Consider the following 25015-nt stretch of genomic DNA (forward strand, 5'->3'; position numbering starts at 1 on the left):
AAACCAGGCTGTCAAGTTACAAAGTAGCTATTTGATGACAAGGGATATCCATTCTGGATATGGCTTATGAACCTTATGAGGAACTTGGCATAGCTGCAGAGCTGGTCTACAATATGAACCATGCCACCAAGAAAAACGTGATCAATTAGAATGCTCAAGTAACACGCCTGCTGCCTGGATCATTCCTGAGGTTGTTTGCTGCATGCTTCACAACTTTACCATCATGAGGGACCAACTGTTAGCACCAGATGGACAACAAGAGGAGGCCCATGAAGAGGTGAGGCATCACCTCTTGTTCCCTAACTCTGGGACCAGCTCATCAAAGAGCACTTCACTGTAATCATCTAACCCTCCCCTAATACATCAAGAGTCTCCATCCTTTTCACCACTGTCTTTACTGCCACTATCTGCCTTTCTTCAGCCCAACCTTGTGGGTCTTGCCCTCACTTCACTATGAGTGTAAAAACATCAAATTCAAACAAAAAACACATTTACCAAATATTGCAATTCCATCTCTATCTAACAGTTAAGGAAGGAAAAAAGTTAATAAATAATAAGTCACCTTGTGAAAGCCCTTAGTATCTGTTTTGCCTGCTCCTTTTTCTACCTTAGTGCTTCCCTAGTAGCTACAGATTGGGAGCTGGAAGGCTGCTGAACTTCCATTAAAGGCACTTCAGATGACCATGGTGGGTGGCCTTGAGTACCTGTGGGGCTTGAGGCCTGGCCTCAGTTTGCGGCATCTCAACATGGGCAACTGAACTGGCTCTGTGGCACTAACAAGGGCACATGTGCAGTGAGTGACGGGATCAGTCATCCTGAGAGTAGACAACAGGTGCATTTCTTATGATGTCTTGGCCAAACTCCTGGCACTAGGCCTCAGCATCCTCAGACTCTGGTTATGAACAGAGTGCAGGAAGGAGGTGATGGTCTAGAAGCCCATGACAACAATGGCCCCCAAAGCAAAGATGACAACTTTATGAGCTTCCATGGCAGTTGTGAGAACTGTCGTGTGAGGCTCCATAACAGTAAGCCTCACTGTTGTGTGATCGAGTTGATCACACTGTCCATGTTGGGCAGAATGGTCGCCAAGTGCTCTGTGAAACCGTGGCACAAGTTTGGGTTGTGCTGCTCTGTGTTATGTAACATTGTGTGTAAGCTGGCTGGCATACTGTCAAATTCAGATTTGCTTTTGTGTGCTGATTAGCCATCTTTGGTAGATAAGGACCCCAAAGTCAGCATCTGAGTTCACTGCAGCAGTTTTGCAATTTCTTTGTCTGGCAAGCTGGCACCTGTGATGTTCTATCCCCTCTGCCCAATCTCCTCCACACATGCCTGGTGATTCACCACATGACAACCTCTCTAGTTTAGCATCTAAAGTTTGTCTGATGCTAGTATCTGAGTTGGTGTTTGCAACAGACAGATTGAGTGATGCCGAATCATCTGGAAGGCTGGCCTGCTCTTCTGCCACTGATCGAGGTATCTCCACATCACCCCGTCCCTGTCTGCATGTTTTTGGGTGCGACTGAATTTGTTTTAAATACAAACTGATCCATTCTCCGATATGGGAGTCATAATTTGAAACTGGTTTCACAGTCATTTTCTGACATTATTTCTTCATACTTCATTAATGGTTTACATTTTATACTAACGAATATTGGTATTCCTTTTTACGTACTAGGAAAATATATTGGACAAACATTGGGTATCTGTATTTATTGGTGTAGTAGCAGTGCTCAATGATTGACTGTTCAAGGCATCAATTGTTAGTTGAAAAAGGTGGGTGTAGAATGGCCAGTTGTCATTACAATTAACAATGTATTGTGTGGTAACAGCATCACATGCTTGGATGACTCTAAATTGTAGTTTCTAAATAAACTCCTTTTAAATTACAATGGCTAATTGTTTGAGAAACCCACTTTGTTATTCACAATACTGCACTTGCAGCATTGCGATGTTCTCCATTTCTGGTAGAGAAACATAATATAATGTTTGCTTTTTCATATAACGTAAATGTGTTTCAGAATGTCATACATATATTTGGGCATGTAAAGTGATTTTACTGTGTGGTGTATTTTGTGTACGTAGAATTTATTTCCCAAGCAGTGTTGCTGAAACTCCTTTTAATTGCCAGTTTATCTGGTGACTTTTAGAAGGGAGCATAATTTTAAGTCATATTTGTTAAATTCCATATGTTATTCTCTTTAATTTAATCTCATTTACATACAAGATACATAATATCAAGGCATGTCATTAAATACTAATTTTTCCAATATTTTGCCGCAAACAAAGCAAAATAAACTTAAATTCAAACTAATCTTTTTCCAGCAAGAATAGAGATTAGAAGAAATATACTACTGACTCTCCCATCCTGTAAGCATGTTGTCTACACATGCACGCATAACCCCGCACCACCACGTTCCCCCCCCACAAATATATTAAACATTGATAAATACTTTGTGTAATTATATAGTTGTGAAAATATATTTCAGGATTCTAAGAACAGGTGATAAAACTCTCCTAAGGATCACCAATGACGTCAGGTCCTGTAGGAACTGAAGTGTTGCATTTGTAAAATAGATTATAATTATGATTGGTATTTTAAACTTTTTGTTTGAATGTCTTCTGTGGTTAGAGAGGCATTTCAGATTTTTCCTTTTGGCATTGTTGATATACCATGCTGAGGACATAAATTAAATCAATATAGTCCATGATGGTACAAGTTTCTGCTATCTGCAAAATGAAGTGAGGTTGATAGCTCGGCCTTTTTGCATGCTTACTGTTCTAAATAATAAGTCCTAAATGATCTACAGCGATATAACCCACCTGTTCGGTTTTATATAATTAGAAAAAATATGATGAGTGGAGAAATGACCTAAGTCTTTGAAAGGTTGAAAGACAGAAATTATGTAGATTTAAGTAGGCTATTTAACTTAAAGTGCAGAACTATAGGGGGTTTAAAATTAACAACATTTAATTGAGACTAGAGAGTAACCCCGCACCCCTGAACTACCGCACCCTACTGAGTAGTGGCTAGGTAGAACAAATCCTGTGAAAGATAGTTAACTCTATCTTGATTAGATTGTTCAAAAAACAGGTAAACTATGGATGGAGAACATGGAGGTAAATATAGATAGAAGATTGTTATGACACAGCAGACGGTAAATGCTAAGCTGCTCAAATCCTAGGAGGAAACTTGAAACAACTGCCACAACTATTTTACAATTTGTATTTATTTCGAGATGCATACCTTGAATTCAGTAGTAATAAAACTACCGAGTCTTAAAGGTTTCTTACAAAACTAAATTACACCTTTATTAATAAAAATACATTTTAAGCACATACATAGTTTACAAATGATACTATATAATGATAACTTTGATAACTCCTAGCTCCCCCAGTTAATCTGACTCCTAGTTACACCTCTGTTAAGGCAACAGTAAGAACATAGACTTAAAAAACCTAGGCAAAGTAACACAATACCCTGAACAGTCAAATTCAAAATGAATTTTCTTAATTTCATTTCTTGCAGACAGCAGTTTGGGCATGAGGCTGGAGGCTTTTCATATTTGCTAGATCTTAGAATGCCTTCCCTTGCACACAACCTTCACTTCTTTATACATATTTTCCCCTTTGAATGTAAATTCCCATTGTTTCACTATATCTTTGGACTTTACCTCTCTAATAATAAAAGTCTATCATAGTATCAATTTTACCAGTAATCTTTGGGAAAAATAAACAGTTTCTTAACTCCTTCTGGCTAGGTGTAACACTTCATCCACTCTTTTGAATTCAAGCTACTCTGGTTTATTTAAAAATGCAAATGTTCCATTTACACCTCATTTTCTAAAACTTCCCCCATGTTTGCCTATTTAGCATTTCTTAAACACACACACACACTCCTCCCCCAATAGACACAGACCCACTATTACTCTACAATAAATTCCAATAACATAATGAAAATTATTATATCTTCCTGACAATATTGAATTCTCTGGTACAGTAGTGTGTGTGCTACAACGGGAAGGAGAGGTGTTACTTATGAAGAGCTGCTAGGCAAGTTTAAATAATATACAGTTGGGGTTTGATATGGGAATCATGGGAGGTGCGGCAGATTTTTAATGGTTGTATCTCCTTAACATTAACCTTTCACCAGGCTGCTGTCCAGCTAAAGCGAGTGCAAAGAGGCAGGTGACTAATTACTCAGAGGAACTTGCACTATTAATCTGGTTTCGTTACTGCTGAAGTGATTAAGTATGAATTTCTAAATTTCTTCTTCCTGTACAAAGGAGCTGGATTTATTTTTGTTTTATTAGATAGCAGTATTTCAAAAATATCTTACACAGGATGTACGCCACAAAAACAGGCCAGTTGGCCCAAACAATCCGTGTCAGTGTTTATGCTTCACTTGAGCCTCCACCCATCTAAATCTATCATTGTAACCCTCTATTCCCTTCTCCCTCAAAAGCTTGTCCACCTTCCCCTTAAATGCATCTTACTATTTGCTTCAGCTGCTCCCTATGATAGCGAGTTGCACATTCTCACCACTCTTTGGGTAAAGAAGTTCCTTTTGAATTCCCTATTGAATTTCTTGGTGGCTATCTTATATTGATGGCCTCTAGTTATGTTCATCCACAAAAATCTAAACATTCTCTCTCTATGCACTCAATTAAAACCTTTCACAATTTTATAGACCTCTATTAAGTTACCCTCAGCATTTTTTTCAAGATAAGAGATCCAGTCTGTCAATCCTTTCCTGATATGTGTACCCAAGCTTTTCTGGTATCATTTTAAATCTTCTCTCCACCATCTCCAGTTCCTCCATATCCTTATTATAATACAGTGACCAGAATTGAATGCAATACTCATAAGTGTAGCCTAACTAAGGTTTGATACGGGTTTAGCATAACTTCCATACTTTTCAATTCAATCTCTCTAGAAATAAAACCTAATGCTCAGTTTGCTTTCTTTATGGTCATACTAACCCTATGGCGTAACTTTTAGTGATTGGTGTATTTGTACTCCAAGATCCCTTTGTTCATCTACCCCATGTGGACTCCCTCATCCAGGAAATAAATGACCTCCCTATTCTTCCAACCAAAATGTACTACCTCACATTTAGCTATGTTGAACTTCATTTGCCAATTATGTGTCCATTCTACAAGTTTATTAATGTTCTCCAGTAATTTGTTGCAGTCTTCCTCAGTATTGACTAACACGCCCTCCCCCCCGCCCCCCCCCGCTTCCAATTCGGTGTCATTCACAAATTTAGAAATTGTGTTTCTGATTCCACAGTCTAAATCACTAATGCAAATTGTGAACAGCACTGATCTTTGTGGAATACCACTTTTTGACCTTCTCCTACTCTGAAATACTACCCTTTACTCCCACTCTGCTTTATTTCTTGAAGCCAATTAGCAATCCATTCTGCTGCTTGTCCCCTAACTCCACATTCTCTGACCTTATTCATTAGTCTATAATGGGACATCTTAGCGAAGGCCTTTTGAAAATCATGATAAATTACATCCACTGCATTATCATTGCCTATTCTCTCTGTTACATCCTCAAAAGATTCAGTAAGTTGAACAAGCAAGATTTTCCTTAATCCATGCTATTATTATATTTTCCTTTTCTAGATGCTCTTCTATTCTCTCCTTTAGCAGGGATCCCATTATTTTTCCTACTACCAATGTTAAACTGACTAGTTTATCCATTAGTAAGGCCGCATTTGTTTTACTTATGCCTACTTTTGTAATGTCTATTCATGCTGCATATTTAGCACTATGCCTTCAACTGTCTTCTACGAAAGTGTTGTTGAACAAGCTGTCATCCTTATTCAACCAGATTCATTTAGCTGAATCTGTTCCCTCAGTTATCCCTTTTGAAATTACTTACTTGGCTAAGGGTCCTGAAGTATTTCTGAAACTCCAGTCGTGTCTAACTTGTTTATTCTGTAGTCAGTAACCCCTAAGCTCCTACAACATTTTACCCTGTATACTATTATTAGGTCAAGATGCTCTCTGCCTCTCGTGATGCAGTAATCATGTGTTATATTTACTAATATTTACATATTCCCACTGAAATTTGATTGACATTACAATAGCCTCTGTTTTCATAAACCGTTTTTACCTCTTAGAGCCAATTATCTCCTTATTCTGGTCAGGTAGTAACAAACTGTTAGTGTTAGCTTTATATTTTTGAAATTAAAGATATGTAATTAGAGTCTCTCAGGTGATATAATTTTACTACTGGTTATTGGTCCCTTTTAAATGTTCTTCTACATGGCATTCCCCTTTTAATTATTGCACATCCTTTTAAATTAGCTGAACTCTTGTTGCTTCCACATGCTGTTTTTGCACAATTTTTAATAAATTACACTTTATCTTTGAATGCTAACTGAGTCTGTCACCCTACTATTAATCTACAACTGGCATCTTGATGTTTGGCATTTGTGCACCAGAATGCTGTAGGATTATTTTCCATGATCGGAAAGTGTAGACCCTTTAAAAATGTAACCAACAAAATGTGAGCGAGAAAAGGGACAAATTTCTATTATTCCTTTTCAAATAGCTTTTTTAAATTTTTGTTGTAATAAGGTTGCTTTCACAGTAATTAAAGTATTTTTAATATTTGAGTAGCTTTCTTAGAGTTATATTGAGCTTTATTTCAGCATCACTGATTTTATGGGGGTGCAGACTGCTTGCCCCTACCCCTCCCACTTCCCCCACCCCGCCAGAAGGAAAGCGGCCGGCAGCCGATGCATCTGGAAGAAGCCCATCCCGCAGCCATAATGAGCTGCCAGCAGACTAAACTAGCTTACGGTGCGATCTCCGTGCCTCAATGGACAGGAAGCTCCAATCTAATTGGCAGGCAGTTCTAGCAGGGGCTGAGCTTAGTAGTGGGCACTTCCAGGACTGCAAGGAGGAACAGGAAGAAGAGCGATGGCTGTCGGAGACAGGTAAGTCCTGGACTTTTAGGGCGGGGATGGATCCAAGAGCCTGGGGCGGGGGTGGGGTATCGGGTGTTTTGGAGGGCCGGCAGCAAGGAAGGAAGTGGGGGGCGCGGTGATGACATTTTGGGGTGCCCCTGATGCGCGCAGGGTAACCCTGAAAGATGTGTCTCCCTTCCCATATTTTTTTCAACTTGGCCTTAAAAAATGGACTGCCCACTCCCAGTCTCAACAATTTCCATTTTCACTATCTGCAGCACATTATAGGTACGTCCTGGCAATATAAAGTCATAAATGCAGCAGTACTTTCAAAAGCAGAGCTCTCAAGTTTGTTAGCACTCATTAAACAGAGGAGGCTTCATTGGTCAGGCATGCCCGCAGGATCGAAGATAGCCACATACCGAAAGATTTTCTGTGAGGTGAGGTAGCCAGAGCCAGATGACCAGTTGGATGCCCAAAACTCCGCTTTGAGGATGCTTGCAAGAGTGACACGAAGGCCCTAGACATTGATTATCACACCTGTGTGTCACTAGCTGATGACAGAGGAATATGGTGACACATCTTGTGGGCTGGCATGTGCCAGCATGATGACTAGTGGCTACAGCGGCTTGGCAGCAGACGCCAATGCTGAAAACAACAACCAACAGTGAAACTTGGTAGTTTCATGTGTGACACTTGTGGCAGAAACTGCCTCTAAAGGATTGCCCTCTTTAGCCATCAGCAAAGCTACATCATATGAAGACACCCCATCTGAAATGGTTTTGTTTGCTGCACGTCCTATCATGTAGATGAAAGGATGCCAGTGTGTGACTCTGTGAACTGCAAACATTTTTGAAATAGTTGGCCCAGCAACTCTGAAATTTCTTTGGGCTTGTTTTGAATCTAAGAGAAGAAACTTGCAATTTATACAGACATCCAAAGCACTTCACAGCTAATGAAGTATTTTGAAGTGCAGTCATGATTGTAATGTGGGAAAAAATGACAGCCAAAAGCACAACAAATTCCCACAAATAGCAATGAAATAAATGCCCAGAAAATATGATTTAGTAGTGTTTTTCAGGGACAAGTTTTGGACAAGACATCAAACTGAGAGCTCACTAAGCCTGCTCCTCTTCAAATAATATATGGGATCTATAGCCACCTGAAAGAGCAGATGCTTTAATGTCACACTTGAAAAAAGATCAGCAGGTCTGATTGAAGAGAAAAATATATGAATACATTTTATTAATTGTTTTTGATTGATCCACTACCTATAAAAAGAAATAAGGATATGTTTTAAATTTGTCATGTAGACAATATTTTTTTATAAAATAAGTTCACCTGTTTCTTCTTCCTTTACTTCTATCTAGGGGTCATATGGAATGATAGATAAAGAAACTGTCTGGGAAACTGGGACAGAATCCAGGTGGACAGAAACATGTAACTTCATCCTTTTCAATCTTTCCATTGCAAAATAGCAACCCTGAGTTGATAGCAAGATTGTAGGCAACTTCTAATTTAAAAAAAAATGTTTAGCTTGTCAAATTGTTATTTGTTAACATTTGTGCTACAAATAACGGCAAATCAAGGTCCATTGAGAGGTACTGACTGCATTGGAGGTATTGTGACACTTTCATTGTAGAAAAATTACAATATTTCCTTTAAGCTCTTACTACTTGTCTTTAAAACATAAAACAAATGATGCAGTTGCACAGGCTATTGTTTGATAAAGCTGTAACTTTGACAATGTTATAGTTGTAAAAGTAAGCAACTGGGTGTGTTTGTAGGAATGCTGAGGCACCATTCATGGCTTTAGATAGCTTTAAATAATCAGTTTGTTTGATACAGAATTTGTGAATTTTTGCTACCAATCACTGGGGCCTCTGTATAGTTAAAACATTTGTGTAAACATAATCACTCGCACAGTAAGTGTTAAAACTGAGGCATCAAATCACTATGCTTCTAAAGAAAGAAAAATAATTTAGCATATGAAAGGTTAATGTAAAAGTAATTATAAACATGTCAAGGTGAGATTTGTTTGCTTAGTTTAACTGCAGGTGGTTTTGAGATCTTTGTAGAATGCAGTCATAAATTGATTGTCTTCATCAAATAATGGAAAGTTTATTGTTCAATTAATGCAGGTCTACAGTATTAAAATAAAACAGATCTAGACTAGTTCCTAATGATTGCTTATTTAGAAGCCAGAGAAGAGCATGACATTACAATCAGCTTCACATAATTATAGGCTTGCTAGTGATGTTTAGAGCAGTTTTTGAACCGATACTGCAATATAAATTGTACTTTTCTCTTTGTAACCTCCAGTGATAGTTAAAGATACTTAAAGGTAGAGATTTTTGCTGTAGCAATTAACTATGAACTAAATATTGAAGAAAGTGCTATTAGCCAATAAATTAACTTTGATTTGATTATTTCGGTTTGAGGTGTTTTTACAATTAAAAGAGTCAATTCAATCTGTTCTCATAATCCTGTTAAAAACATCCTGCACCTTGACTTCAAAAATGTATTCCCTTAAAAGCACCCACTGTGGCCTACTTTTAACAATCAGTACATCAATAAATTTCTCCTAAACTTATTGATAAGTTGACCTCGTGTCACATTTCCGACCCAGAGGAAATAGTCTTTCCTAACTTGTCATATCAAAACTCTTCATAATTTTAATAGCCTCTATTAAAACTCATTTTACCTGACTGTGCTCCAGTGAAATAGGCCCAGAAACACGCAAGATGACTATATTTTACACACACAAAAAATGTTAACAGTAAATAAAATTTAAGAGGTCTGAGGTGTTCACCTGTGATTATTAGACCCAAGTTTCTCAGCATGATTGAACTCTTCGGAGTCTCCTTTGGTTTCCCCTGGATAGAAATGTGCACTGCCAGAAACATACACACACTTGCTAAAGATAATCTGCTTCTAGCGCTAAATAAATTATAATGCAATGGTATAAGTAACAAAATTATGCTAACACTATAATAAATTTCACTTGCTTGAGCTTTGACTTCCAGCTTTATTCCCTCCACTTTTGCCAGTAGCATTCTTCTATCATTTTATTCCTCTGTCTGTCCGTTCCTTTTTGCCATCCTTACAAATGTTGCTATCGACTTATTATTGCGCCCCCCCCTCCGCTTTATGTTGCTCATTCCTTGAGTATATTTAATCAATTACTCTCTCCATGAATTTGGCATTTCCACTATTTATTGCCTTCATCGATCGCCCCAAAACATTCAATGATGTGAGCAGAAGTGGCCAAATTAAGCTGCTGGAGGTTGTTGATAGCTTCATATATCTAGGGCCCACAATCACCAGCAATATGTCATTTGAAGCTGAAATCGACACATTGCGTCTCAAAAGTTGCAGCTGTTATATCTATGCTGAGTAAGAGCGTGGAACAACGGCAACCTGACTGAGAATGTCAAACTGTGAATCTACCAACCTGTGTCCTCTGTGCATTCCTCTACAATGGTGAGACCTGGACAACATATGCTAGGCAGGAGAAAAGGCTGAACAGTCTCCACTTTCACTGTCTCAGACTTATCCTCGGCATCTCTTGGTAAGACAAGATCACCAACTCGAGGTCCTGGTGTTAATTCCATCAGGATACACAAATTGCTAAGCCAGTGACACCTGCGCTGGCCCGGCCACATTCATCAGATGGGACACAGCTGTATACCTAAAGACCTTCTGTATGATGAACTGGCAGCTGGTGCACGATCTTCTGGGCGTCCACCAGTACAAGGACACCTGCGAATGAGATATGAAGTGGATGGACATTGACAACTGGGAGACAGTTGCTGACAGCTGAGACTTCTGGAAGTTAACTGTTTGGAAGGGCTGTTGAAGAGGCAAACAGAAATGAAAAGCTCAGCTGGCTGAGAAGAGGGCCCAGAGAAAGCAGAGGCCAGTGAATCATGCACGTTCTCAGCCTATTGTCTTCCTCTGCAGCAAATGCAGCAGAATCTGCTATGTCAGAGTGGGGCACCTGAGCCACACCAGGTATTATTTAACATAGAGAATTAACCACCAATCAAATCATTGTCTTATGAGATGGAAGGCTGCCATTTTATAAATGTGGCTGTTGATTTGTTATTGCCCGCCACCACCTTATGTTACTCACTTGCTGAGTATTTTTAATCAATTACTCTCTCCATGAATTTGCTATTTCTATTATTTCCTACAGAGATAGTATAATATTTAGCTAATTGAAAATAGATCTACATGAAACAAAACCAAAAAATACTGACTTTTTAATTTATATGAAGATCAGATATATTATCTGGCATATAAACAAGACAGACAAAAAAATAAATGGTTTACTAAAAAAAATTTCAGTGAATTGTTAGCCATAATGCTCAACCTTTTATAATTGTGTAAATTTACAATCCCCATTTTGTATACCTCTATTCAATCAACTAGCAACATGCGACTGTGCTTGTTTACTTAACAGGAGCTATTGTGAGCATCAAAGCTGAATCTTAATTGGGATTCTGATTAACCATGTGAATGATTCAATTATTCACTTTTTTTGAGTTAAAATCTCCCTGGTGATTATAGTGATTATAGTTTAGGTCATTCATTAATCACATTTTCCCTCTCTCTCATGCTGCATGAAAACCTGAACAGAATTTCTAGCAGTCTGTTGTTGTTGTTAGGTTTGGGTAATCTCACTAGCATATCTTTCTTCGAATACATTTTCACCAAATATAAAAACAGACATATGTTAAACTCAATAAGATATTCTTCCTAATAAATACTTTAATCCTAATTACTTAAAAATTATATTTTTCTAGTACCTTACCACATACAGGAATTTAATGTTGTCATCGTATTAAAGGGTGCTTAATCGATCTGACAGGTTTAAAGTAAATCAACAGAATTTATTCATTTTGAGTTTGCAACTATAGATTGTTTGCAAGCTGGCACATAGTAATGAATGTTCACTCTTCTAGCATCATCTTTGTAACACACCTACAGCATTAGGGATGGGCAATAAATGCTGGCCTAGCCAGCGAAACCCACATCCTGTAAATGAATTAAAAAAACTACAACTATATACAAAAGTCATACATTGATTGTAGATCATATAGTAAAGTCTGTGTAAGAACTGGACTTAGTGGACCAAATTGCTTCTACTAATTCAGTGTATTCTTCAATTTGCTCTTATTATAGCAATAATAGCTCCAGTGAGAAGTTGCCAGATTTCCTCTACATCACCACCCCATCCTCTTCTGCAGGCACACCTCCCAGACTAGCAAGCCATCTGTGATTGTGGATCAGTACTGACCACTCATCAGCATTTTGCAGAGGAGACCCATGATATAAAAATGGTTTGGGCATTTTGTTGAGGACACAGATGAACAGTGCAGTCACACTGTTTGTCTCAAGACATTATTGCCTCCATAGAGTCATGAGAAAAGTGCAAAAACTTGTTAACCCATTGCATATGGAATTTACCTTACACTGTAAAGCAGAATGCTACAAAGCCTACTAAAATATTATACAGATTATTGAAGATGGAAGAGACTGAAAACATTGCTTTATATAGCGTTTAAAAATGTTATGTTGTCCTCAGAGTTACTGTTTAAGTTATTGTTGAAAGAAAGGAACTTAAAATTCTGTAGTCAGTACTTGAAATGAGCCATTGGCCTTACAAGAAGAAAGTGTCCTGGGTAGAACCCATCTGGCCCCATTGTCAACAATCTATGACAATATAGGCATTACTTAATACAATATGAAGTTATGTTTCCTGTGCACAGTACATCCGATCCTACACTTCTAGGCCAAATGGGTTAGTTGTTTCTTTGGACTGCAGGAAAGGTTTATTTCATTTCTTATAAAGTTCCAGCAAGTGAAAATTCAAATTAATGCAACATTAGTCCTAGCACCTACCGCCCTTCCTTTTGCTTATAATTCGAGTCTACTGGGAATTTAAACAAGCTAGACTAGTTTAATGCAGGCTCCATTTGCTATTTATCTGAATTTAGCAGTTTCCTAGTAACCCGCAGGGTCACCTTGCAGGGTTGTAGTGCAGGATGTTTCGCTGGCCACTTCTTGGGTGGCCCGCATGTTGTGAGTCAACTAGAGTGGCGTACACAGGTGCATCCTCGGAGAAGCCTGAAGTAGCTGAACATCCATGGTCATGATATCCCTGATGTGAATGGGCTGATATAATGCACAAATTTTGCACACCTCAAGTAAGTCTCAGCATGGAATATAGTACATGTTGCTTGATATTCCAAGATTACTGTGGAAGTTTGTCAATAAAAATTTAAATTATATTTACATGTAAGGTTCTGAGTGATGCATAGATTCATCAGAATGATGACGCTATAGATAGGACAAAACCCAGATTTTCTCCTCTGTTTTTGGTTGCCTGCTTATTCACAGTGGCATTTCTGCACCAGGGGATAGCAAGGGCATGTTATTGAGCTTAACCCAGAAATTCATCATGGTCCAATACTACTCCAGTCAAATGCATTTTCATAACCTGGGGGTCCGGAGGCCAAAGTAGGCTGTGAGCAGAGGGATGATGGGTAAATGGGGCTTGATGTGGGTTACAAGCAGTAGAGTTTTGAATGTGCTGAAGTTCATGGGGTGTGGAGGATGGGAGGCTGGTCAGGAGAGCACTAGATTTGTTACCCTGGAGATGATAAAAGCTGTGGGTGGGGGCATAGCAGCTGATCGGGTGAGGCAGATGAGTAAGCAGGCAGGTGATGTTGAAGGTGGAGGGTTTTTATGATGGAGAATATGGGGTTGGAAGCTTAGCTAGGGGTCAGATAGGATACAGACATTGCAGACAGTTGGCTGAACATGACAGTGGTCAGGGCGGGATGGAATCAGTGTCAAAGGTATGGAGTTTATGGGCAGAATTTTGCCGTCGGCGAGCAGGGGGTGGGGCCCGCTTGCCGACGTGTAAAATGACACGGGATGATGTCGGGCGGAACCCCCAACGTCATCCCGCCCCATTTCAATTTTCAGGAAGGCGGGGACGCAGCAAAATCAGCTGCGGGCCTGCCGACCTGTCAATGACCAATTGAGGCCATTGACAGGATCAAATGTACAATTAAAGGACCTGCCCGTCCAACCTTAAGGTTGGCGGCAAATAGAAAAAACATGAAACCTCATCCACCGATGGGATGAGGTTTCATGTAGGTTTTTAAAAAGTTTAATAAAGTTATTATGTAAATTATGAACATCCCCCATCTCATAAGACATTGTCACATGAGGGGGATATGTTAGGAATTTTTCTTTTCTATTTTTCATATTTCTCAAAGTGTAAGCAATCTCCCTGAGGCAGCACTTAGCCTCAGGGAGACATGCGCTCTTTCGTGCGCATGTGCGAAAGAGCGCGCTCTGGCTTTTGGGGAATCACCCCCCGCCCGCACAGGAAGCGCATAGCCTTAATTGGCCCACCCACGTAAAATGGCGGCGGGGCCCGCTTATCTGCCGGGGATCGTCTCCCCGCCCGCCGGAGTTGGGTCGGGCCCGCCCGCCTGACAGGCAGAAAATTCTGCCCTATGACTTCAGTCTTCCCAATGTTTAACTGTAGGATATCATGGCTCATCCAGGATTATATGTTGGACAAGTAGACTGGTGAAAGAGGCAGAGGAAAGGTCAACAAGAGGTGGTAACAAGATATGTCTGGCTGTCATTAGCCTATTGTGGAGCCTGACATCAAGTATTTGCATAATGTCGCTGAGGGGCAGCATGTAAATGAGAAAGAGGAGGAAGACAAGAATAGATCTTTGCAGGACTCCAGAGGCAATGGTCCAGGGCAGGAAGTGAAACCATTGCTGATGATGTTCTTGCAATGATTGGATGGGTAAGAGTGAAATAAAAATAATGATAGATATGCATTAAAAGTACTATACTTGGCAAATTATCAAATAGGATCGCCACATATCAACCTGCTATTTGCCCTCAATTTTGCATACCAAACTAATTCTTTTAATGTTTCTCAATTATAAATAAGTGCAAAGTGATAGAGACAGACTGGCATTAATAATAAAATAGTTATGCTGATGTAGTTAAAATAGAATTTACGATTCCTGTAATCTCAAATCTAGGATGTGGTTCAATCTGCCCTAATTTGAGATTGAAAACATAATTTTTGATTACTTTGCAAAATTCAATTTCACTCTTGTATTCTATCTCCTGATTATTACTTGATTCATAATCAGCTGAAGAATATTCATGCCAGTGTATTAATGCCATCAATTGTGTTTGGCTAATTTTCTCTTATCTTTAGTAAAAGTGCATTCACTTGTCATTTTGTGTTGGGTCTAATATTTTAGGTCACTACTGCCCTCAACTCCCATGCCACAATATCATTCCAAGCTAGTGTATCAGTCAAATAGCTACACATTGAGCAAGCTATTATGAAGACGTATTTCTATCAAATGTTGATCTTTAATTCATCACTTGGAAACAGAAATTGTTGGAGGCGCTCACAGCCCCTTGTAATGTCAACATCCCGGTTTGGAACAGTCTCCCCCATGGTTCAAGCTAAAAAGGCAGTCATATAGTGCACTAATCTCTAGCCATCCAAGTGGTGGCCAGCACTCACCGGGAAGCATTAAGGGGCTGTCATGCTTAACCAAGACAGGTTCTTAGTACACCCGTGCTAACCATGTGTCTCTCTCTCTTTCAACCTGCAAGAAGAGTACAACAGGATTATGGAGCCTGGTGAACTAGCTGTATGCCTGATGGCCTACAGAGCGTGAAGAAGACAGAGGAGAAAGTGACTGAGTCTCCTGGCTGTGCAGAGGCAGGAGCAGCAACCTCAGGAAGAAGGGGCGGCAGGAGCTCCCGCACATGCCGCCCAAGAGCCAAGAGCCACAGTGAGCAGGCGCAGGATAACGAGCAGGTAGGAGAACCAGCATCGCCGAAGACTGCGCATGTCTAGGGAACTAGTCTTTCACATCTGCCGCCTGCTACAGGATTTGGCACCTAGAGGACTTGGAAGGCATCAACTGCCAGTGGCTGTGCTCAATTTCTATGCTAGTGACTCCTTTCAGGGCTCCACAGGTGACCTCTGTGGGATTTCTCAAGCCTCCACCCACAAATGCATCCATGAGGTCACAGATGCCATCTTTGCGAGGGCACACAACTTTGTGCATTTTCACCCTTGACCAGGACAGCAAGAGCAATTGGATTCATCCAGATCTCGGGTTTTCCACAGGTGCAGGGTACGATCGACTGCACTCCTTTGGCGCTCAGATCTCCGTCGCAACACACGGTGAACTACATCAACCGCAAAGTCTTCCAGGGTCCACAGAAGCTGCAAGGATGGCTCCTCAGGGACGCGCGCTACCCGCAGAGGCCGTGGCTGATGATACCCGTGCAGCGGCTTCAGACTGCAGCAGAGTGACAGTATAATCAGGCTCATGCTGCAGCTTGCAACTTAGTGGAGCAGACCATCAGGATGCTGAAGGTGAGCTTCCAGTGCCTGGATTGGTCTGGTGGAGCCCTGCAATACAGTCCGCAGAGGGTGTCACACATCGTTGTCATCTGCTGCGCCCTTTACAACCTGGCGCTCCAATAGGGAGACGAGCTGGCTAAGGAGGAGATGGAGTTGCTGCATGTCTCCTCCAATAAGGAGGATGCTGACAGGGTGAGGCTGAGGAGGCAACAATGACGTGGATGAGGCCCTCGCACTGGCTGGACAAGGCAGGCGCGCTCGGGAGGCCCTCATAGCTGCCAGGTTTGTGGAGGATGACGACGACGACATGCAGTGAGGTGACCCCCATAGTTCCTCACATCGCATTTGTGAACTTTTGACTCCAGTCTGGCTTATGGCAGTGCAAATATTCTCTGAGAGAATGCTGCTGTCGTGGAGAGGCAGTGGAGGCCCTAATAGTCGCTCAATTGTAGGAGGAGGATGATGACATGCAGTGAGGACACTCCATAAATCTTCACACAGCCTCTGAGAATGTCTGACTCCTGTCTGGCAGAGGGCAGCTCGCTTGATCTCTGTGATCAGGGTCATACTGTAGCGACGCAGCCAAGAAACTTTAGAAGCTTCTGATGCTTTGTCTGCCTTCAGCACCTTAGCCCTTCAGGAGTTGGTGCACAGCATCACTGGTCACAGATGCTGAGGAAATGGGGGCCAGCCCCTCCTTAAAGGTGCTGAGAGCACATTGAGAGAATGAGAGAACGCTGGCGCCTGCCCACTACATTCTGGCAGCAATGACAAGCACCAGCGAGGTGTAGGCATCAGTAATGTCTCCAGGCAGGGAGTATGAGGCCATACCATCACTTTGGTCTGAAGGCTGCACAGAGCATAGGGAAGTTTCCCTGGACTGAGACACCTGCCTTTATTTTGTGCAGAAAGGTTTCACATCTGAGTGACAAGAACACTGCTCATCAGAACAAGGAGCCATAGGCAGGGAGACATTCTTGAGAGTTTGTTGTCAATGATGAACAGTATGTAAAAGTGATTAACACCCGTGCCCAGGCTGTGCAACTGATTCCCCTTAACTGTCCTAACTCTGCCGCTACGTCTTGGTGCTCCCTGGACATCCACAGTGGAGATGGACGTAGTCTGCTGACTGTGACGCCCTGAGTGATGACTTTGGCGGGCGTCCTCTGGAGGGCCTAGACTTGGAGGGCCCCAGTCTGCTTTCGGGGTCCTGCTGTGTGGCAGTGGCACCCTCCTTGGCCTGTGGAGCTAGAACTGCTGAGGTCACAGGAAGAGTGGAGCCGAATGAGTCGGAGTCACCTGGATGGATGGGCCCGGAGTGTGCACCTGCTGATCCTCCTCCCTATGGGTGCCTGGAGGCTGACTCCTTGAGGAGTAGTAGTAGCTGGAGTGAGATCGAGCTGCCCGGCAACCCTCATGGTTGGAGGCCAAATATGGCATCAGCGATGGAGTTGAGCCCATGCAGCAGCGAATTCCTGGACCCTGGTCTCCGTGGCGTCCGCCATCTTACCAGTGTTGACTTTGGTGCGTTAACATGCCGGTGCTATCAGCTCAGACTGAAGGAGGACGGACTCCTCCATCGTGCCTTGCAATCTGAGGAGTGCAGCAGACATCCCTTCCTGATGTTCCCAAGCTTGCCTTTGCAGCTCCAGCAACTGAGACATGACCGAGTCCAGAGGTTCATCATCTGACTTGGACTCAGCAGATTTCTGACCTCCAGCCGTCCTTCAAGTGCCAGACACCTAGGAAGTCCCTGCCACCATCTGCAGTGGATCAGATGTGTGATGTACTCACCAGATTGTGATCCCGGGGCTACTCTAAAGTTAGGCCCTATCGAGGTGTGTGTGTCTGTGCTGGTGGAGGGTGTCGGTGAATGCTGTGATGGGACTTCAGGGAGGGTGCCTTCAGATTCCTCTTCAGGGTTTTCTTCGGGATTTAATTGGAGGCCCTAGGTCATGGACTCTGTCGGCTGTTTGGCAGATGTGCCTGCAAAAGCAAGGAGAGATAATTAGTGCATGCCAGTGGCCTGTAAAACAGGACACATCACTCTCACAGTATGGTTGTCTGATGGATGTTGCAATGCTGGATCCTCACTTGGTAGAGCAGCGCTGACCTCACTGTCAGCGCAGGAACAGTCCAGATCCTTGCCGGCCAGCTGGATGGCTCTGTTTTCAAAGTCCATGAGGACCTTGATTTGACTTTGTCTCCATTCTGCAGTAGACAGAGATTTTAAAGAAAGAACTCAACTGCACAACTGCCTCCAGGAGAACAACCAGCTCCAGTGTCTACATCTTTATATCGGAAGCATCAAATTCAGCCTGCAGCCAGTAGAGACTCCAAACTATGACCTCTGAACTTATTTTATTTCTTATAGACTCTAATTTGGGCCGTCTATCCTTCCCTACTTTATAATCTGTATTTGCGTGTGTGAACTTTGTGTGTATGTGTGTGTGTCAACCGAAGCCAAAGTGTGTTTTATTATTTTACCCAGATTGGTTTGAATATAATAAAACTAACCCCCTTATTTGTTAAACTCAAAAAAAATTGCCTGATTGGTTCCTTTATGATCACAGTGTGTCAACAGTTAAATACTCACTGAATTGGCAAGTGTAATCTTTAAAAACAAAAAAAAACCTGTCACGGTCAAACGAGGAGAGGGAAAAGAGAGGAGCCATTCAACCCCATCTCACCTGGTTGTAACAAAGTCATAGATGCACTGTTTTCTAGAGAAAGCAATTTTATCAGCTTACCCATGGACAACCAGTCCCAACGTGACAGAGCACTGCAATTTTACCAAGTACCAGAATTGTTCAAGTGATAGATGACATTCAAATGCTTCATTCATCAATGATCAGACTTCTTTCAATAGGAAAGTATACCATTCTGTCAGTGTGTAGTTTGCTGGCAACCAGCAGCATACTGTCGTGTAAGTGATTGCTTGCTACCCTGGCAGCTGCCACAGTGCCTTTATTTTAAGAAGCTGCATAATTCCAAAACTCTAGCTCTTAGTGGCTCAAGGGAGATTAAGATTATTCTCAAATGCATTCGCTGATGATGCCAGTACATTTTCCCAGGCCCCAATGGGCTAAAATATATAATCCATTCATCCAACCAAATCAAAAATGAATATGTCTGCCTCATGTTTCAGGGACTGCAGTACTGGAAAGCCATCCAAAAGGGCTCAATATATGCTGGCAGTGGATTTCTCAATTTGTTCTGTCATCCAAAATGCACTGTCCTGACACAGCTCCAAGTGCCTGCAAGTGTTTGCTCTGTAAATACATTTTAAAAGTAAGGCCCATGAGACCTGCATCCTCAGACTCTGCAGCAAAGGGGAAATGTCTCCTAACTTTTCAGTTGACAATGTTTTGCTCCTCATGGGGAGGCGGTGGCATAGTGGTATTGTCACTGGACTAGTTATCAGAGACCCCAGGTTCAAATCACACCATGGCAGATTTTGAATTCAATAAGAATCTGGAATTTAAATTCTGACGATGACAGTGAAATCATTGTCGATTGTCATAAAAACCCAAATGGTTCACTAATGTCCACATAATTTCCATCCCTTACCTGGTCTGGTTCCAGACCTAGGGCAGAAATTTATGCCTTGCAGACGGGCATATGCCCGACCCAATCAGGCATAAAATAGCACAAGCAGACATCAGGCGAGCATCCCAACGTCATCCCGCACGCGTGCAATCTTCAGGTCAGCGGGTGTGGGATGACGTTGGGATGCACAGTGTCGGGCACAGGTGTCGGAGCCGCTCCTGCCATCAATTAAAAGGCCACTTAAGGCTATTAAAAACCCAATTGAACCTGATTTTATGTTGCCCATGTGATTTTGTGCTCGTCGCACGAGCAAAACGGGCAGGCGGGTAGCCCACATTTTGCAAAACCTCATCCAAGGGTGGGTTAAAAAGGGTCAGCAGCATTGTCAATGTGAGTAGTGAGGAGTTTAGGAGATAGTTTGCTGCTTGTTGCTTATTTGAACTTGACAGCTTCATCTCTGTTTGGAGCTTCATTCTTGGCATTTCTAGGTTTTATTTCAGGACTCACTGGTGTCTCCAAGACTCCCGGAGGATTTTGACCATGTGGACCCTTCCAGATATCAGACAGCCTTCCATTACCCTGGTAATGGGGATTGTGGTCTCAGAAGGGAGAGGAGGCCAAGTCTCCCAATGCAGCTTCCAGGGGAGCGACCTGTGGGAGGAGAGGCACAGGCACAAGGGGCGCAGAACCAGCAGGTAGTCCAAGGCGAAAGGGGCCACAGAAGACGCCATTATCCTGCTGCCAGGGTTTACAGGCGGTGATGCAGCTACCTCAGCATGTCCGAGGTGCAGTGCCGAAAGAGGCTCTGCCTCTCCAGGGAGACCGTGACCTCCATCTGTCATATGATTGGGGCTGAGATCATCTCAAACTATGTGGGTGGAAACCCCATGCCAGTGGCTCTGAAGGTCACAGTGGCACTCAACTGCTAAGCCTCTGGCTCTTCCCAGGGGTCAGTGGGAGATCTTTGTGGAGTGTCCCAATCAGCTGTCCACAGTTGCATCAAGCTGGTGACAAGCTCTGTTCAGGCGGGTAATGACATTAATTCATTTCCGTACGGATGAGGCCAGCCAGGCTGAGTGAGCCAGTGGGTTTGCAGCGATTGCTGCGTTCCCCCGCATCCAGGGTGTAATCGACTCGACTGCACACATGTGGCCATCAAGGCGCCAGCAGATCAGCTGGGTGCCTTGTCAACAGGAAGGGATTCCACTCCATGAACGTGCAGATAGTGTGTGATCACAGGATGCTGATTCTACAAGTCTGTGCAAGGTACCCTAGCAGCTGCCATGACGCTTATATCCAGAGACACTCCTAGGTGCCGAGGCTCTTCAGTGCTCTAGCCTGACTGGATGGATGGCTGCTGGGTGGCAAGGGCTGTGGTGGCTTGTGATGCCCCTCTGCCACTGGAGAGAGGCAGGGCAGCATCATAATAAGAGTCATGCCTCCACAAGGGCGATGATAGAGAGGACCATATGTCTTCTGAAGATGCGCTTCTGATGCCTGGACCATTCAGGTGGAGCACTACAATACTCCCCAGAGCGTGTGTCACTGATAGTGGTTGCATGCTGTGCTCTCCACAATCTGGCACTGGCAAGGGGATCCCACTGAAGGAAAAGGATCTTGACGCACTCCACAGGCCACAGAGGATGAATCCAGTAGCGAGCCAGAAGAGGAGCACGGTGAGGAGAATGCAGAGGGCGTGGAAGCAGACCTCTGTACCCTTCAGGGACACCAGGGATGCCTTGATCCAACGCTGCTTCATCTAGGCTGCCAAAGATCTGCTTCCACATCATGCCGGGGCTGTCGGCTCTATCCTGGATGTCTGAAATTACCTTTTCATTTGAACTCAAAGTCTGCTCAGTGCCTGTGCAGTAAAGTTTAGAGCCACTCACGTCCAGCATTACATACTGGCGTACCCTGCACCAAAAAAATAAAAAGATGAAGCATACTCAGGCCATTACAACAAAAACAAAATTTGTCATTTTCACAATCCAAACAAATTAACATAACCTTATCTGGTCTTCAGTCCCAGACCAGTAAACATAAGCAAAACATTACAGGAGAGAAGATCACCAGCGATCAGTCCCTCTTGTGCTCTTGGTGCCTTTAATTTATATTTGCGAGTGCTACATCTTGCTGCCCCTCCTGCCCCCCAACTTCGTTGGCAGCAGCATTGGAGGCAGACTCTGACTCTGGTGTCTTGTTGGCCTTGATGACCTTGGCGGTCCTCCTCTGGCCAGTGAAGCCCATGCTGGCCCTGCCTGGGAGGGAGCGGCCAGTGCCACAGCTGGCTTCTCCTCAGTCATCGCAGCCTCATCAGATGCCACAATCGCTGGCAGAGGAGCCCTCAGAGACGACAAGCAGCTCATGCGCCAACGTGAGGTTGCTCTGGACCTCCCTGCTTGCCATTGATGGACGGGCACCTAGCTGGGATACTGGGTGCCTCATCCATTTCCCACACTGGCACTGACCACCTGAGGTCAGTGCCTGTGTGAGGGCTTGCAGGTCCGAGCGCAACCCCAGCAACCCCTGATTCTGTCCCTGGAGCTGTCTCTCCATGAGAGTCGCCACTCTCTCAATGGAGGAGGCAGTGCGCTCGGCCATGAGGGTCAACGCAGTGCTTATTCTCCACATGGACTCTTCCATAACAGAGACCATGGTACACAGACCCGCATGGATCTCCACCAGATCCTCCCACACATCCTGCTGGACATCCAGCATCTGCCATCTAATGGACGAGTCCAGAAGCTCATCATCTGCCTTCAAATCAGCATTACCCTGGTCTCCAGCAGTCCTCCAACTGCTGGCACCCAGGGCACTCCTTGCCTCCATCTGCGCCTCAAGCAAGTGTGAAGTGCCCTCACCACTGTGCTCTGACATTCTAGCCGAAGATCTAACACCCACCGAGGTGCTGGTATTTGCACTGGTGCCTGGTTCAGAGAGTAGGTGCAGCTGAAGCCCTGTGGTCCTCTGGCGTCAGGGTTGTTGCTCTTTGGGGTCCTGAGAATGAGTGTGTGCTGGCGAATCTAAGGAAGAACAACTACTTAGTTTAAGTCATCACCCTATACTGTGCATGCCAGGTACCCTGATGAGACAGTGGAGATCTGCAACATGGCGCCATCATCTTTCAATGATCAATGGGGACTCCAGTTTTGAACAATGAAGAGACTACACAAGAATGTTCACACCATCCAAAACTCTCACCTCTGTGCACTGCACTCTTACCTTCGTCTGACACCCTAGCCTCTCTGCAAGCAGCTGACCAAGGTGCGTGACGCCTCTCCAGCTCCAAGGCATCCTGCTCAAATCTTGTAAGGATTAGGAGGTTTGGGGGTCCTCCGACTGCCCGCAACCTCTCAGTGTTGTTATGGCTCATCTTCTGAAAGGCCAGAGGAGCATTGATTAGTCCACTGCAGCGCCATTGCAGCCTGGCCAACCCCACCTGAGGAACACCTTGCAGGGCATATCCAAGTCGTGGCCCTCGAGCCTCAAGGCACTCAGTCCAAGCAGCCAGGGCTCACCCCCTTGGCCAGCTCCAACATCATTGAAAGTTGGCACTCAGACTCTGAGTCTGCTGAGCTCCACAGGGGGACGGCCAGACCTTAACACTTCACCACATTGATCCATGCTAACATAGTACTCACCCTTGCCGAGCTCAGCAGGTCATTAAACATTTTGCAGCCGCACAACATCGTGACTGCTAACCTGCTCTGCCACCTCCTCCCAAACTCTTTTTGTCAGGTGCGGTGGCCTCTTCCTTCCATCTCTGGGGACAAGGGTGTCCCTCCTGGCAGCCACCATCTCCATGAGGACCGCGAAGCACTCATCCGAAAACCAAGTGCCCACCCGACCTGCCCTCCTGCCTGGTGTCTCCAGTCACATTTGAGGCCATAGCTTCGGTCTTCAGCACACAGAAAGTATGTTCCCTGGCAGCCTTCAAGGAGCTGCCTGTGCCATTTTTAAACCGCACACCATTGGACCCGGCGCCCGACTGGCTCCCGCCCCCGCCTGGTCATTCCTGGCCATTGGGAGGATGCGTTTCATGCTGGGTGGGCCTTAATTGGCCAGCCAGTGTGAACTCGCAGGCGGAGGCCTGTTTCTCGACCAGTCGCAGGCCCACTGATCGCACTCCAAGGGTAAGATTCAGGCCCTGGTGATTCCAGATCCACAGCAATGACCTAGCAGTCCACTCGGTTGTATCAAATTGCTAAAAAGAATGAAACTGGCTGGCCACCCGGCATTGATCTAGGCACCAGAAACGACAATGGCAAACTCAGCCCTGTTGATCCTGCAAACTCCTCCTTACCATCACCTGGGGGCATGTGCCAAAATTGGGAGTGCTGTCTCATAGACTAGTCAAGCAACAGCCTGACATAGTCATACTCACAGATCATACCTTACAGATAATTTGCCAGACACCACCATCACCATACCTGGGTATGTCCTGTCCCACTGACAGACCCAGCAGAGGTGGTGGCACAGTGGTATACAGTCAGGATGGAATTGCCCTAGGAGTCTTCAACATTGATTCCAGACCCCATGAAGTTTCATGGCATCAGGTCAAACATGGGCAAGGAAACCTCCTGCTGATTACCACGTACTGTCCCCCCCAGCTGATGAATCAGTACTCCCTATGTTGAACACCACTTGGAGGAAGCATTGAGGGTGGCAAGGGTGCAGAATGTAGGCTGAGTGGGGGACTTCCAACATCCATCACCAAAAGTGGCTCGGTAACATCACTACAGACCGAGATGACTGAGTGCTAAAGGACATAGCTGCTAGACTGGGTCTGCTAGTGAGTGAACCAACAAGATGGAAAAACACACTTGACCTCATCCTCACCTACCTCCCTGCCACAGATACACCTGTCCATGACAGTATCGGTGGAAGTGACCACCAGACAGACCTTGTGGAGATGAAATCTTGACTTCACATTGAGGATACCCTCCATCATGTTGTGTGGCATGACCACTGTGTTAAATGGGATAGGTTTCAAACAGATCCAGCAACTATACTGGGCAATCATGAGGCGCGGTTGGCCATCAGCGACAGTAGAATTGTACTCGAACACAATCTGTAACCTCATGACCCGGCATATCTCCCCA

At 43.8% G+C, this 25015-nt stretch overlaps 1 protein-coding gene across 3 annotated transcripts in view; it reads left to right on the forward strand.

Moving 5' to 3' along the window:
- nme7 (NME/NM23 family member 7) overlaps window positions 1-25015 on the forward strand; it is a 191276-nt gene that overhangs the window by 153645 nt on the left and 12616 nt on the right. Inside the window, exon 10 of one of the 3 annotated variants that reach the window (XM_078559684.1) lies at window positions 18582-18655. The exons of the other annotated variants lie outside the window; for them this stretch is intronic. Coding sequence (XP_078415810.1) covers window positions 18582-18584 — 3 coding nt within the window. The 3' untranslated portion in view covers window positions 18585-18655. Of the gene's footprint in view, window positions 1-18581; window positions 18656-25015 lie in introns of those variants that run through there. 3 annotated transcript variants of the gene reach the window in all.

The sequence above is a fragment of the Cetorhinus maximus genome, chromosome 16, assembly GCF_964194155.1.
Source record: "Cetorhinus maximus chromosome 16, sCetMax3.hap1.1, whole genome shotgun sequence".
NCBI lineage: Eukaryota > Metazoa > Chordata > Chondrichthyes > Lamniformes > Cetorhinidae > Cetorhinus > Cetorhinus maximus.